We start from the raw sequence: 15,227 nt of genomic DNA, 5'->3' as shown, positions 1-15,227 counted from the left end.
AAATTACAGGGAAATACTTATCATCCTTCTGTGATAAAAGTATTGCATGTTTTTAAAATGGATAACCAGCCTATGAAAACGCCGACTTCCCTGGGATCGAAGAGAACTTGTGCCTTAATCCTGAAGCAATTTTCAGGTTTTCAATCCTGGAGAGTCTGCAGTGAACGAAGTAACATGGAGTGGTGATGATGCCCCAGCCCAATCTTATGTCTAGTTCCTGAATCTAGGTGAGTTATTCCAGCTGTTCTGTTGACACGGCACCAACGTGACAGCTTCTGAGAAAGATAAAACATTCCAGCTCCATCCGGAATAAAATGGAACTTGGAGTGAAACCACCATCAAATTTCAAAATGCACACCCAGTCACTGCCAAAGACTAGCAGAGGAAAACACTGATGTTTTTAGACTGAAAACAATTTTCTGGAGCTATACACTGTTAGATACCAAAATAAAATAACACAAAATTCCTGAGCCACATGTAAACATCATTTACTAAGTCCCTTAATACCGAGGCGGAGGGACTGAGCCTGCTCTAGCTGGGTAAGTGTGCAGGACATGAAGTCACAGTTAGCCTCTGATGAGCCACACGGGAAGCTAAGTGACTCATGCCAAACAACCTTGCAGCCTGCTGAAGTTAACAGCGTCCCCTCCACTCCAACACGTTGCAGCGTACAGAACCGTCTCTCCTTTATCCATCTGTCAGCTTGTTTAGAACTGATTTCCTTGAGGACATTTTGTATGACCTTGGGAAAACGTATATAACCTGAATAGATACAAAGGAAGTGCACTGTATATGTTCCAGGAAGCTTGGAGCAAATCGAATTGAGGCCGTTTTGCAAGATGAAAAATCACATTTTATGTTTTGTGGGTTTTTTTTAATTAAATTGGTTGAATGTTTCTTTTCAAATGTGTGTGTTCCGTGTCATCAATTATTGACAGACAGCTTTGTCTGACATATTTAGGAAGTGAAAAGTTTTAATTATAAAGAATTCACTGGTAAAATGATATAGTGCAGATAGCGTGCATTTTATAGTCGAACAGGTATACAGGTTTTACCACTAAATAGGTATAGTAAACTATTAAGTTAATTTAACTTTTTAATTCACTTTTCTGAATCTGGAGTTCCTTGCTGGTAGATTAAAACACCTATCTGTCTTACAGGGCTGTTCAGAAATTTATAAAACATATATATATATTCTAATTCAATTAATGTTATTTCCCTCACATTCCTTCACTTCTACTACTCACACATTCCACTATACAGTTATTACCAATTTATAGAGAATTAAAGTAAAAGAGATTTAAGGCCATGCTTAGCTTAGCATGGTCTCCCTTTAGTAATTAAAAAAACCCCTCAATACTGCATAATGCTTCATGGCTATTCCTGCAGTCATCAATTATCACCACAGTGTAGGTGAGAGGAAGGACCTTTTTAATAACAGAATATTTAGAGCGATAAAGGTGAGATCATTAAAGGGTTTTCCCTAACAAAGAAACCAGGAACAAATACCTTGTCTTCACTGCCTTCCAAAATCCGCCTTAGTAAGAACATCACATGCAGTGGGAGGGACGCTTCCAACACTTTCACTTACTAATTGCTCTACTCACATGTCCATGATCTCAATTATTCTCCAGACAAACATACACCCTCTTTCTAGATCTGAATGCAAGCTGGGTTTCTACTGAGCCTCAAGCAATACTTTGCTACTAGGAAAGACATTTTACAGCTCAGCATCAATTGCAAACAACAGCAGATTGTTTCTGCCTTAGACCTTATGAATGCAAGTGCAAAAGGGGGTTCTCATGGCTGGTGGTGCACTAGATGTAAGGAAACCTCTATAATATTTAAGGCTTCTGTTTGCTCTCATCATTTGAATATACTAGGATGGAGGGAAAGAACCGGAATGTCAAAAAATACTAGAAAAAAATGAATTGTTCAAAAAGGATACCATGCACTGCAAAGCTCAGATAAATTGGGAAGCATTTAAGCTGAGTACTAAAAAATGTTATTTTCTAATCTGAAACAGTATATAACTGGGTTTTCAACAAAGTCAACAAGTCCCCCTTTGTAAAGTCTGTCTCTGTATCTCTTTCTCTTTCTCTATCACTCCCTCACTTTCTGTCTCTGTCTCTTCCCTCTCTTCCTCCCTTCTTCCTGTTCTCTTCTCTTCCCCTCTTGGCTCCTTCTTTTCATTTTTCTTTACCTTGAGTAACGGTAACAAATGATGAAGAGCCATTTAAAATCAAGCTGTCGGTGTCAAAAGTCTTGCATCAGGGAAATGCAATTTTCCTCAGGAAACCAGATAGATCAAAAGGTCCAAAGCAAATTAGAAAATATTAGGATAAAATTAATGCTTTCTCTCTAAAAAGTAAAAATGAGCTCATTAAGCAACTTTCGGGGTAGTCCGAACTCCCAAGGGCTCTAAAGAGGAACAGGCTGAACTCCGGCGCATCAATCTAAGCTATTTGGTATAATGTTAAAGAAGAAACAAGCCCATGATGAACAGCGAAAGGTTTCCCCGCAAAGTAAAAAAGGGCAACCAAAGCTACTGTAAATGATGGTTACTCACGGTGATTCACCGGGAACAATGTGTATGCCTGTGTTGGCTTCAGCAGTAAGGGAGTTCTGTGTTTCACAAACACTCCCCGCCTGGTCCTTCCCACTGGCACGGCAAGCCCAAAACAGGGGAGCAGGGAGCGCAACGTTCTTCTACATAAGTTAACAGGAAAGCGCACACAGCAGTGCCTCGGTGTACGTACAAAAATGCACACTCCTGCCCACCTCTAGAGGCACTTCAAAAAATATGAAAGTATCTCGGGAGGAAAACAACACAAAACTCAATGGGCTTCCCTGACTGGTGTGGCTCAGTGGCTTGGGTGCCGTCCCAGGCACGAAAGGGTGGCTGGTTTGATTCCCAGTCAGGGCACATGTCCAGGGTGCAGACTCCAACCCCAATAGGGGGCCCGAAGGAGGCAGCCCATCCATGTTTCACTCTCACATCGAAATTTCTCTCTCTCTCCCTCTCCCTTCCTCTCTCTCTCCCCCCTCCCTTCTTCTCTCTCTAAAAACCAGGAAAAATATTTTAAAAAAACAATAACAAACAAACAATGGGCTGAATGACTGGCAAAAAGATTTAAACTATTGTTTCAGACTCTACAAACACTGTAGGAAAGTGATATTTATTTCTCGATAATGTACAGCTATACCAAGAGTGTTGATTCAGATGGCAGAAGGCAGAAGGCGAAATGAAATTCATGAAAACAACAGAACTCAGCCAAGTCTAGGTTATGGATGGTGGGGTTATTTTAACTCTTTTCTCTCATTTTCTCAGCCATCTTGTATTTTCATTGTTTCTACTTGCCTCTAAAACAAGAAAAGACAGAGGACAGCAATTCTGTATATTAGTTTTATACACGGGAATGGCAAGTTCTTGAAGTTGTTGACTGAGATTATTTGTAAAATGTATCCATTTTCTCTCTATTCCAAAAAAATAAATGTGTAGCACCAAGCAGCAGATTTTAAAATAAAAGAATCACTGCATTGTTTTGTTGAGCGTGGGTATATATTTTATTTTCTAAAGACATTATCAGCTAAATAGAAAAAAATCAAAACAGTGAAATACAAATGGGTGATAACTGGCTTGGTGGGACTCACTGATAATCGAGATGGTGACCAGGTCTGTAAAACTGATCTCAATAAGGCAGAAACAAATGTTTTGGGGGGCAGGGAATGCAGAGACAAAGGTGATTTAAAGGGCAGAATAAATTCCCATAAACTGGACCTTGTCACCTATAATCATATACATTCCCTACAAAATATGTGTTTCTCTTAACTAACACAGCCATTGAAGTGATGGATCAGGTCATTTTTCTAAACATAGAACTATCACTGTGATAACAAAAAGCTGTTCTGGAGAGTTTATACTTGCAAAGTCAGCATCAGCCCACTAAACTGTGGCTACAGAATACTTGGGAAGTATAAGGAACTTAAAAATAAACATCAGTGTGTTTTAAAATACAACCCCCCCCCCAAAAAAAAAAGTGAAGAGGATCTGCGACCAAGGGGCAGCATTTAAAAAACAACAGGGTACAATGTTATAATTCTGATGACCTTTAGGTCTAAGAATAAAATGAAAATGTATTCTTCACATTCTCCAAACACTTGGACCACGATGCACAGAAACGAAGGGTGTTCAGGATGACCAGCCATGAGCACCAGAGACAGGACTGAATGTCACAGGTACATCGAAGTATGGAGTTTTTCAAAAGGCACATTCAAGTAACATGAGGCCACCGGGCCTGGCAAGAAATGGAATCCTACTAAAAGCTGAAAGAACCATCACATAGCATTGATGATATTACATGTCCTTACAAAAGTAAGACAAAATAAAAAATAAAAAATAACTAACCAACTATATCTAAAATACATTAAACACAAATATTCTCTTTCCCTGAAGGGATTCCTGTCCCCCACAATCTGTTCCCAGCCTACCTTTCCAGCTTGGCTTCTAAATTGCCTCCTCACTGTCCCCTCCGTTGCACTGCACTGTTCTGTTCCCAAATGAGAGATGTACTTTCTCCGAGCGAAGAACAATTGTTCTTTGGCTGAGACGCCTTCCCCCTACCTCCCTACAGGACTAGTAACCTTCTCTGCTCTCTCAGGGTATTCTGCTTGGTGTTTATTCGCTCTTTCTCTTACACCGAGAACCTTCCCTTATTTACCCTGGGCTCTGTAATATAAAATGGTCACACACATGATCTTTAGAATGAGGTGAAACGTGTAAGATCCACTCTTGTCACTAGGAACCACTTAAATAGGAAGACTGTACACTGTGTGTGTCCATGATGTATAATATCCATAATCCTCTTTCACGCAAAAGCAAGGGGGCAGCATTGGTTGGGGCTCTGTTGTCGCTGGTTGATGGGTTTGGTTTATAGATAGGGGCGTGGTGACACAGAGTGATTAAAAGACTTCTTTACCGTCATTAAAAAGCTCACAAAGTGAAACAGAACTTAAACCAATGTCTCTGGATTCCCAGTGAAACGCTGTTTTCGGTTTTTGTTTGTTTTGCATTGCGTAATTCACTCTCAGGCCAAAAGATTATTTCCACCCTCTGCACATTTCTTACAAAGAACAGAAAAGCAATCCGGGGATTTTACCTGCCTTAGCAGAACAAAGTCCTAAAGGAAGGCAATGCCGTTTACAGGGAAGAGCTCTGCTTCTGAGTCAAGGCAGCTTTCAAACCCGGCTCCACCAGGCATGGCCCAGAGAGCTGTCAGCTTAGGCCGCCTCCCTGGCTCATTTCCTAAACTCTCAGGCGGGTGAGAGATTCTCTGCCTCCCCACCTCCACAGTGTTCTCCATGACGTTAGTGATAATATGTATGAAATCCAGCCCCGCACACAGTCAACTTTTATTCACTTTTAAATAAAAAGCTATATTCAAAGGAGCGTGTGTGTGTGTGTGTGTGCGTGCATGCACACATTTGGAGAAGAAAATGCTTTGCTATCATTTTTAGGTGGTTTGTGTAGCAAATAATTTTGATATGGCAATATTTTTAAAATTCACCGTACTATATGTGGTGCCATTCCCACTACCTTTCCAATTTGCAATCGCAAGTTCCAAATATTTATTTCCACTCTGAAGGCAGCTCTAACAGTTCGGCTTTCTAACATGCTGCCAACGGGACACCGAGGGAGAAATGTGTGACACGTCAAAGTTTGCTTCTGGAATTCCTGCAAAGGAGAACTTCTCAGAGTTTAGTATTGGAAATGTTCACCAAGGCAATAAGCAAAACTGGGATAATGAGCTTTGAGCATATATTACAGTGATTTTCATCCTTAAAAAGTAACATATTAAGGGGGATGGGGTGAGATACTCTATCTAAAAAGCCCAGAAACGTATGGCTGAGTGGTTCTTCAACAGTGAGCAAAACCTGTGACCCCTCAAATTTAAACTTTTTCCTAAATTGTTTACGTGCTAGTGGAGTCCAAGGGGAGCATGTTTAGGAAAATTAGCATGCACCTTGGGAAGTGAGGAAGGAGCTGAAGTCACCCTTACGCTAAGTATTAGCTGTGGGACTTTGGGTAATTCACTTAAACCACTTTGATCCTATTTTTCTTCTCAGAAAAAAGGGGAGGGGGGCGAGTTACAAAAGCCTGACTACTCCATGGTCTGGGTGTGAGAGTCAAATTGCATAGAATATGCAAAATCCAAAGTGCTTTTTTTAGCGAAGGAAGCTTTATTACCACTCTAACTACCACATTATAATTATATTACCACTATTATAATTATCCAAACTTCAGTTCCTTAAAAGACAGCAAATGTTTGCTCTTGATCATTTGCTTTTATCTCCACCTAAGATGAAAATGATGTTCCCACACTCCTGAGCAAATAAGGAAATCACAGTACTGCTACCAGAAAGACCGAGTTCTGAAGTCAGAATCATGCGGCCTGAGGTCCAATTCCCTGCACTTGAAGCACACAGCGTGGAACTCACGTTCTTAGGCTGTTATATTTCTTTTGTATAAATCAGTCTTCCCGGAAGAGGAGATGCCACATGGAAGGGTCCAGAACAACAAGACAAAACTTTGCTAACATCATATTCATTTTCAGTCCTCTAGGGTTTCCAGGCTCTCTCCTTTGCTCCTCACATATCTTGTTGCACCATGAAGATGGGTGCCTGACACAGGGAGAGCCTCATGACAGGCCAAGACGTCTGCCGGCACAGACATTATAGTAAGTGCGGTACCTTGATGCAGGAGAGAGGTTGGTTCATTCCCCAGCATGTGCGATTACCCCCTTCCACCCCCTCCATAGCTCAGAGCCAGTTTCCTCTTTTATTTTTGTCAACAACACTTCCTTTTTGTTCCTCTCCCTCCAACTACGAAGAACATCACTGACACAGACACAATACACCTTTTCATAAGGAAGCAAATGAATATGTGGCAGATGGGCTGGGGGGATTACAACATGTTTCCTGCTCCCATGGTGACTCAATGGAGCTGGTATGAGAACTTATCTTATTTAAGAAGCCAGCTTCCCCGGCAGAATTATGAGTCACAATTTCCGGTAGAAAACTCACTTTCCAACAGAATTTGGGGTGGAGGTGGGGGAGCTCCTTGGATGAACTACAGTAAAGGTCATTCAGATAAGCAACCCTGCGGGACCCCTGGGGAGGCACCGGCCCCAGCAATTTCTGGGTCTTACCTGTTCTCCCAGCAGGAGCAACACAGTGACCTCTCCCCTTTCCTTCAAGGTGAGGCAGCACATAAAACCACACTGATGAATTGCTGGTATGAATCCAAACAAGAAGTGCCATTATAAAATTGGCCCATTTGGCCAAAAAAGAGATGTGAAGGGAATATAGATGGGGGGAGGGGGGCAAGGAGGAGAAGGAAGGAAGTAGGATGGAGGCTGAGAGAAGAAAACAGAGAATAAAAAAGGAGTAGAGCCCGGCTGGTGTGGCTCAGCGGTTGAGCATCAACCTAGGATCCAGGAGATCAAGGTTCGATTCCCAGTCAGGGCATATGCCTGGGTTGTGGGCTCGATCCCCAGTCGGGGGCATGCAGGAGACAGTAGATCAATGACTCTCATCATTGATGTTTCTCTCTCTCCCTCTCCCTTCCTCTCTCTGAAATCAACATACATATATATAGGAGGGGACAAAGAGAATGAGTTAAGGCAATGTCAAGAAATAAGGAGTGTTAAGAGAAAGCTAAAGCAGAATAGGATAGACAGTGATTGGCAGGGCTATTTTAGTTAAGATGGTTAAGGAAGGCCTCTGTAAGCAGATAACATTCAGGCATAGAATTAAATTAAATAAGAGCAAGCCGTAACCAGGAGTTATATTCAGCATATTTAAAAACCTGGACATCATGGCACTAACCAGTCAAATGGTCTAAACAGCCAGTAGAGCTGCATAGTAGTATATTCCACCTGAATATCAGCCCTGGTTATAATCTATGCTTTCCTCTGTGAAGACTCCAGGGGGCCAATGAAATTGGAAGTTATCGCTCTCTCTCTCTCAGCTTTGAGCTGTACGCTGTCCTAGTCCTACCCCTCCTTCAGTGATGTTTTTGGTTTCCAATAAAATGCTTTAAGTGACATAGCTAAACTGAAACACCCAGAAAAGATCATCAGGATGGTAGGAGGACTCGAATCCATGCCATGTGAAGAGCAGTCGAAGGCATATATTAGAGAGCATGGGCATGGTTATACGTTCACTGTTTTAACATTTCTGAAGTCCTCTCACATAGAAGAGGGAATAAAGCAATGACATTCAAAGTATGGCCATGGACTTCAGGGGAATTATACATGAAAAGCTTTTTGAAACTAAGATATGTAGGTTCCTTGCATTATAATTAGAAAACTATTGGATTGTGTATTTTTCTATTTAATTCAAGAAGTTGAACCAAAGAAATGTATGGAAATGACACAGAGACAAATTTCGGTTATATGTACTAAAATCTTTGTAAAATTTGATCAGTCCAAAGATATAATGGGCTATAAATAGATAATCACTAGTTAGAGGTACCAGAAAATAGTTCTGAATAGGAATTCTAGAGATGAGAGGAGACCTGAAAAGATGAGCTTTCAAGTCCCTTGTAACTGACTTCATATAATTGAGGTCCATGAAGGTTGCGTTTGGTTGTTCAAACTCAATAAAGTCTTTGGCTGGCTCCTCTTAGGAAGTAACACCCAGGAATGAGCTGGGCAGGTCTTTCTTTCCTATGTAGAAGTAGCAGCAGAAACCTGTCATTATGCATTTGTTTTTATAAGGTCTCAGGGGACTGTTACCACCAAGGCCTTCTCCACCCCTGGCTCAAGTCTGGAAAACAGTGCTACCATCACTGTCATTTCTTTTCCCATAGGACCTGACATAAGGAAAAGAAGCAGGGTTCTACCTGGTTTGGATCTGAAGGCGATGGAAAAGTTCTACATTTTTACACACAGGACCACTACCCTAATTGCACTGTGTACCATGAAGACTAGAGAAGTCAGTGGTTCCCCCCATCATCAAAATTCTCTGATTCTGTCAAATTTCTAATTCTGTGTGACCACAGAAGACAATGGAAACAAACAATATTATGTTCTCTTAACTCATTTTCAGAAAGACTTGAGATAATACCCTATGTATGACTTGCATTTCCATAGATTGTCAAAAGCCATTCACTTACCCGAGGCATCACTTTGCAGGATCCCATAGAAGTAGAGACTCAATACACACCACAGAAGTCCCATCTTGTCTACCTAAATACAAAGGTAAGGGAGATTACTTATTTACTCTCAGTGCTTAAATAATATTCAGTGCATATGCATGCTGACTATTGACCAGGAACTATTCTAACAATAGTTTACATTATTAACAAATTTCATTGTCAGAACCAACTAATAACACAGGCTTTTTAAAAATCCCCATGTTACAGATAAGGAAATCGGGACAAGTTTAAATGACATAACCAAGATCCTTGGGTAGAAAGTGGTAGAGCAATGATCAAACTCCAGCACCTGGGTCTAGAACAATTTCTTAATTACTGAACTATAGCTGCCTATTTAAAAACAACTAGATTTTTTTTCATGAGTCACATTCTGGCAGATAAGTTTGATCTTCTTACCCTCCTTCGCATTCCCTTGGTCTATTCCCAAATGGAATATTTTATAACCCAGGCACTTTCCCTTCTTCGTGATGAATAGAAAATCTAGAAATCCTGAATTCTGATTTGGTTGGCAGTCCACCACACTCTGAATTTATAGTAAAGGGAAATAGGTAAGCCTCATGCCCTATTGTGGCCACTCTCCTCTTCTCACTGGAAAAGACAAATGATGAAGCTTGAATCCAATTTCTGTGATCTTGAGCCTTTCTGTTGATAACCAGCTGAAACAGTCAACCAGCAAGAACCATGCCCTTACTTTTGGTTGTGTGATCTTTAGTGCAAAAGGCCTAGAGATTTAAAACTCTGTGAAATAATTTTTCCCCTACTACCCTAGACATCTCTGGCCCCTGATGAAACCTTTCTAGGGTTGTAAATACTAAAACCTATACATTACTGAAAAATTTCATACTCAAGATCTCTGGTTTCTGTTTTGAACATAACAACATATATAAGGGTGCTTACAGAGCTCTTGGAAACTTGTCCAGATCATATTTTTAGTAAGTGACAGAGATGAGTTTTATATCTGGCTAACTATAAGTCTATTACTATCCCAAACATTAGCCTATGCCGTAAGTTTTACAACCTCAGGGACCCACCAGTCTTAAAAGGTCAAGGAGCTATTTGATGAATGGGGTTACCCTATAACAGCATTTAAATGAGACAATTTTAAGAGTGCTATACTAAAACAATAGGTGTAAACTAATACTGTCCAAGCAATCCAGAGTGTGTGGTCACTTTAAAGGGCAATGCAAGCTTCCAACTCCTGTCACCTCTCTTGACCACCCATCATCAGAAATCTCAGGTTTATATTGTGCTTCCTCCTTCAGCACAACTGTACACAAATCAGAGGTGAGTTGATTGTATATTAAACAACTGCTTTATTTCAAAGTTTAAATGTCTCTTTCTTATCACCACCATTCCTTTCCCATTCTCACACAATTACATTAGGGAATCTTCTCTCCATCAGTCATTCATTTGTTCAATAAAACATGCGCTGAAGACTTTCTGTTTATAAATCTTTATGATATAGCCATAGAGGCCTCTGGTAACTTAGATGTAGGGACCCTCTAAGGGCACTTCTCCCCAGTAGAAGAGATAAACCACATGCAAACCACTTTAATGTCATCAGCTATGAGCAATACACATGCAGAGGCTTTATATGACATGTAAAGATTTATCAGACAGATATTCTAGCACCAGGCAGAGTTTAGCAGAGCCTTAAAATGTGTACAAAAAATAACCGCAGTACAGAGTAAACAGTGATAAAACAGTCAGAAAGGAATAGTCGGACAAGTGTTATTGAAGATTAGCAAAAGACAGAGATGACTCCAGCTAAGGCAATCCAAGAAGACTAAACGCAAGAGGCGGCTTTTGAACCAGCAAGAACTGGTTTGGAAATTTAAAAGTGAGGCAGAAGGAAAGTGTTCAGAAAAGAAGCTCACTGGGGAATAATGCTGAAAGATAGGGAGAGCACAGAGCATAAATAGGAAACAGTCTAAAAATAATTCCGTTTGGCTCAAGCACAGGGTATTAGGAAAAGAAGTATATAGAAGATTTTGTTGGAAAGCACGTAGAGTTAGGATTACAATATAACAAGGCTTTGAGTAGCAGGTTAAGAACTTGGGATTTAATTTTAACAGCAAATAGGGGAATCATTGAAGGATTCTGATTAGAGGAGTGATATTATCATCAAGCTCTGCCTTACAGAGATCATTCTTCCGGGCACGTATTGGATGGATTGCCACTAAATTCTGCCTCGAAATCATTTTGGCTCCTGAGTCTGTCATCATGGTAATTGTTATCCCCCTAGCTTTGTGTCATCTATAAACTTGATCAGCATGCCACCTAGGTCCTCCTCCAAGTCATTAATAAAATTAATTAATAATTCTGCATTAATCCTTGTCAGTGGAGAGCAACCAGACATTTCATTTCAGATTCAGGGCACAGATTCAGCCCTAATACTATTCCTAAAGCAACACTTAGAAGACATTCTAATTAGGGTGATTGAGGACCTTAATTGATATTCTCATGAGTAACTGGATTATGCCAGAGGCAGCAAGGAGTCAGGTCACCAAGGTAAAGCTAATCGAAAGATAACTTGTGTGCAAAGACAAATCCAGGGTCAGTCCGGCCCTGTGATGAATTAGAATAAAGCAGACTGAAAATAAAATGTGATTGGGTAGGCTGTTTTTGGAAGACTGAAGGTACCAAGGTTAGTGGGAGGCAGCTGGCTGGTCTGAGACCTCTCCAAGAAGGCAGGCTCATTTAACATCACCTTTCATCCTGCCTCAGAATTGTATTATTGTGACTAGTAATATACTATTTTTTAAAAAATAGGAAATATTTATTGATTTTTAGAGAGAGAGAGGAAGGGAGAGAGAAAAAAATCTTGATTTGTTCTTCCACTTATTTATTCATTCCTTGATAGCTTCCTGTATGTGCCCTGACCAGAGATCAAACCTGCAGCCTTGCCGTATCAGGACAACGCTCTAATCAACTGAGTAATATACTTTGGTTCTTGGTTCTTGGTTCTTGGTTCTTGGTTCTTAAGGGGAGAGAGCAGTAGATGTTTGCAGAGATGGAGAAACTGTGAGAAAGCAAAGCAACCTGCCTAATGACACATGGTTTCTCAGAGTCTGAATTACAAACCAGCTTTGGGTTACTGTGATGGGGTTTAACAGACTCCACCCTTATGTCAGATGATTGGAACATTTATATAATAAATTTCCAGTCAGCCTCTCCTGCATTATCCATTTTATTTACTATATGATCATGTTCATACTTCCTCTCTGAGGTATTATTAGTACTTCTCTCATATTTAACGTCATGCTTTCCCGGTATATCAACCTGGGTGCCTATATCATCTAGAAAGAAGCTTCAAATATGTGCTTAGGTTATGTAATAAACAACAATGTTGATAATGATCGTTAACGTGTATCCAGAACTTTAGCAGCGACCCCTGCATATGAAGCTTTCTGTTTTCTGCATTCTCCAAGCTCAGTGAGCTTCAGGATCTCCTTGTCTCTGAGTTAGCCCTGAGCACTGGATCTCTCACTGGGCCAGCAGGTGATAGGCTAAAACCAGATTTGCTTCCCTGAAGATGATAATTTTTCTAACTAACCATTTGCTCAGCTTTCCTTCTGCACAACAGCATTCCAATAGGCCACAGGACCAGATTTCTCCCTCAATTTCCTGATTCCACATCCATACAGCTCCACACTCAGATCACAGCTACTCTTTGAAGCCCATCAGCCTAGTTGGGGCTTGGACTTCAACCTGGTGTTTGCCAGCCCTCTTTTCCAGGAGTCTGCCCCTCATGCCCTGTGAGGTCTTCTCCAAACTGGATAAGCTCCTCATAATCATGAAGCTGCTGTCATCTGCTTCATTCCTGGTGAACAGATGCCCTTTGCTATGACCTGCCCAGTGAAAACTTGGCCACTAACACCAAGGCCCTAACCCTGGATGGTCATCCCCATGAGAGGTCAGCCCTGCAGCCACGTCACTAACTTGAGTCCTGATCCCATCCAGATCCTTCTCTCTCCCTTCTCTAACTCACTGATAAAGTGTGAGTAGGTCTTGCACACCTATGACAAATAAGTCTTTGAAGGATATAGGCCAAATTATTAATTATCCCACTTTACAGAAAAGGAGATAGCATTTATTTAAAAATCAGTTATTTTCATCATCAATCTTTTATCTGGTTTCTAATTTTTTGACCCATAAAAGGATCCCTGTGCAGAATATTCCAGAATCCAGTATTTATCAATAAAACAGTTTTATCAAAGTGACATGAAAGGTTCTGATTCAGGGTAAAACAAAGTAAGCAAACTTTACCCTGTGGTTCTCAATGAACGTAGCTCGAAACCTGGGCAGAATGTGTGGAACAACTACTTGAGGACTTGAAATATTAAATAATGGCACGTTACTTTCAAGTACATATGAGCCACACCATGCACCATAAGTCACACCTTCACACACTTCAAAGAATTAAAGACAATCCTGTAACGACAGAATTAAGCTAGAAATCAATAAAATAAAAGTAACAGGGTAATCTCCAAACACTTAGAAATGAAGGAATATGCTTCTAAATTATCCTTGGGTCAAAGAGAAAGTCTCAGGGAAATTAGAAAATATTTTGAACTGAACAAAAAAAAATATATATATATCAAAATATGTGGGATGCAGTTGAAGGCGTATTCACAGGCTAATCTGTTGCATTACAGGCCTACATTAGAAAAGAAGAAAGATTTCGAGTCTATAATCTAACCTTCCATTTTAAGAACTTGGAAAAAGAAGGAAAAAGAAACCAACCAGCAAAATGAAGAAAATAATAAAGAGTAGAAATCAAAGCTTTTAAGAGAAAAAAAAAAACAAAGAAAAAAATAATGAAACCAAAAGTTGGAACTTTGAAAGAAAAATATTTGCTAAACCTCTAGCTAGGTGAAGCAAGAAGGGAAACAAAAGCACATGTCACAAACATCAGGAATGAAAGACGGTACATCACAGGCATTAAAATGGCAATAGGAAGATGCTCAACACCTTACGCACATGAAGTCCACAACTTAAATGAAATGGACCAACATCTTAAAAACCACAGACTACTCAAGCTCACCCAAAATAAAACAGATGATTTTACTGTTCCTATTATTATTTTAAATAATTAAATGTGCAGGTAGTAACCTTTCAAAAAATAAATTTGCAAGCTCCAGATGGTTTCACTGGTGAATTCAATCAAACATTTAAAAAATAAATAACATCAATTCTACATAATCCCTTGCAGAAAATAGAAGGTGACAAAACAGTTACCAATTCACTTTACGAGACATTACCCTGATTCTAAAACCTGCCATAGACAGCACACAAAACAGAAATCTCTATATATCCCACAGCCAAGCAGATTTGTTCCAGAATGCAAGGCTGGTTTCAGTATTTGGAAAATCTAAAGAAGAAAAACCACTTGATCATATCAATTGAGGCAGGAAGAGCATTTGACTAAATTCCACATCCATTCATAATAAAAACTCTCAGCAAACTAAAAATAGAAGGGAACTTCCTGAAACCAATAAAGAGCATCTGCAAAAAACCTACAGCTAATATCACATCGCCTGTCAAAAGACTGAATGCCTTTCCAGTAAGATCAGGAGCAAGGCGAGGACGTTCATTCTTAGTACTATTCAACATCATTCCCAAAGTCTTATTCAGGGCAATAAGGCTATTCACAGATGACATCATTTTCAACAGAAAACATTTAAGGAATCTATTAAAAATAGGACTAAATAAGTAAAGTAACAGAATATGTAGTCAACACACAGAATTTATTAGTATATACTAGGAATGAAAAACGGGAAACAATTTTTTTATAAGCTTGGTGACAATACCTAAAACAAAAATGAAATGCTTAGCTAAAAGTCTAACCAAACCTGTACAAGATCTATATGCTGATATTTATAAAATGATAATAAAAGAAATCAAAGAAGACCTAAATAAATGGAAATATGTGGTTTACAGAATGGCCCCATGCCTTAGATCCCTGGAACCTATTTTGTTACCTTACTTAACAAAAGGGATGTTA

The 15,227-nt window shown here is 39.8% G+C and overlaps 1 protein-coding gene across 4 annotated transcripts in view; it reads right to left on the bottom strand.

Moving 5' to 3' along the window:
- The window catches only part of IL1RAP (interleukin 1 receptor accessory protein), a gene marked incomplete at its 3' end in the record, with an annotated part of 125,445 nt that overhangs the window by 72,387 nt on the left and 37,831 nt on the right, over positions 1-15,227 (bottom strand). For all 4 annotated transcript variants that reach the window (XR_013998958.1, XM_081139295.1, XM_081139294.1 and 1 more), the window contains exon 2: positions 9,179-9,251. Coding sequence is in view for 3 of the 4 variants with exons in the window: in XM_081139295.1 (XP_080995421.1) it covers positions 9,179-9,242 (64 nt within the window). The remainder of the gene's footprint in view (positions 1-9,178; positions 9,252-15,227) is intronic.

Source organism: Miniopterus schreibersii (genome assembly GCF_964146895.1).
Source record: "Miniopterus schreibersii genome assembly, chromosome: 5".
In the NCBI taxonomy this organism is placed as follows: Eukaryota; Metazoa; Chordata; class Mammalia; order Chiroptera; family Miniopteridae; genus Miniopterus; species Miniopterus schreibersii.
This window is presented reverse-complemented; position numbering and strand designations above follow the sequence as displayed.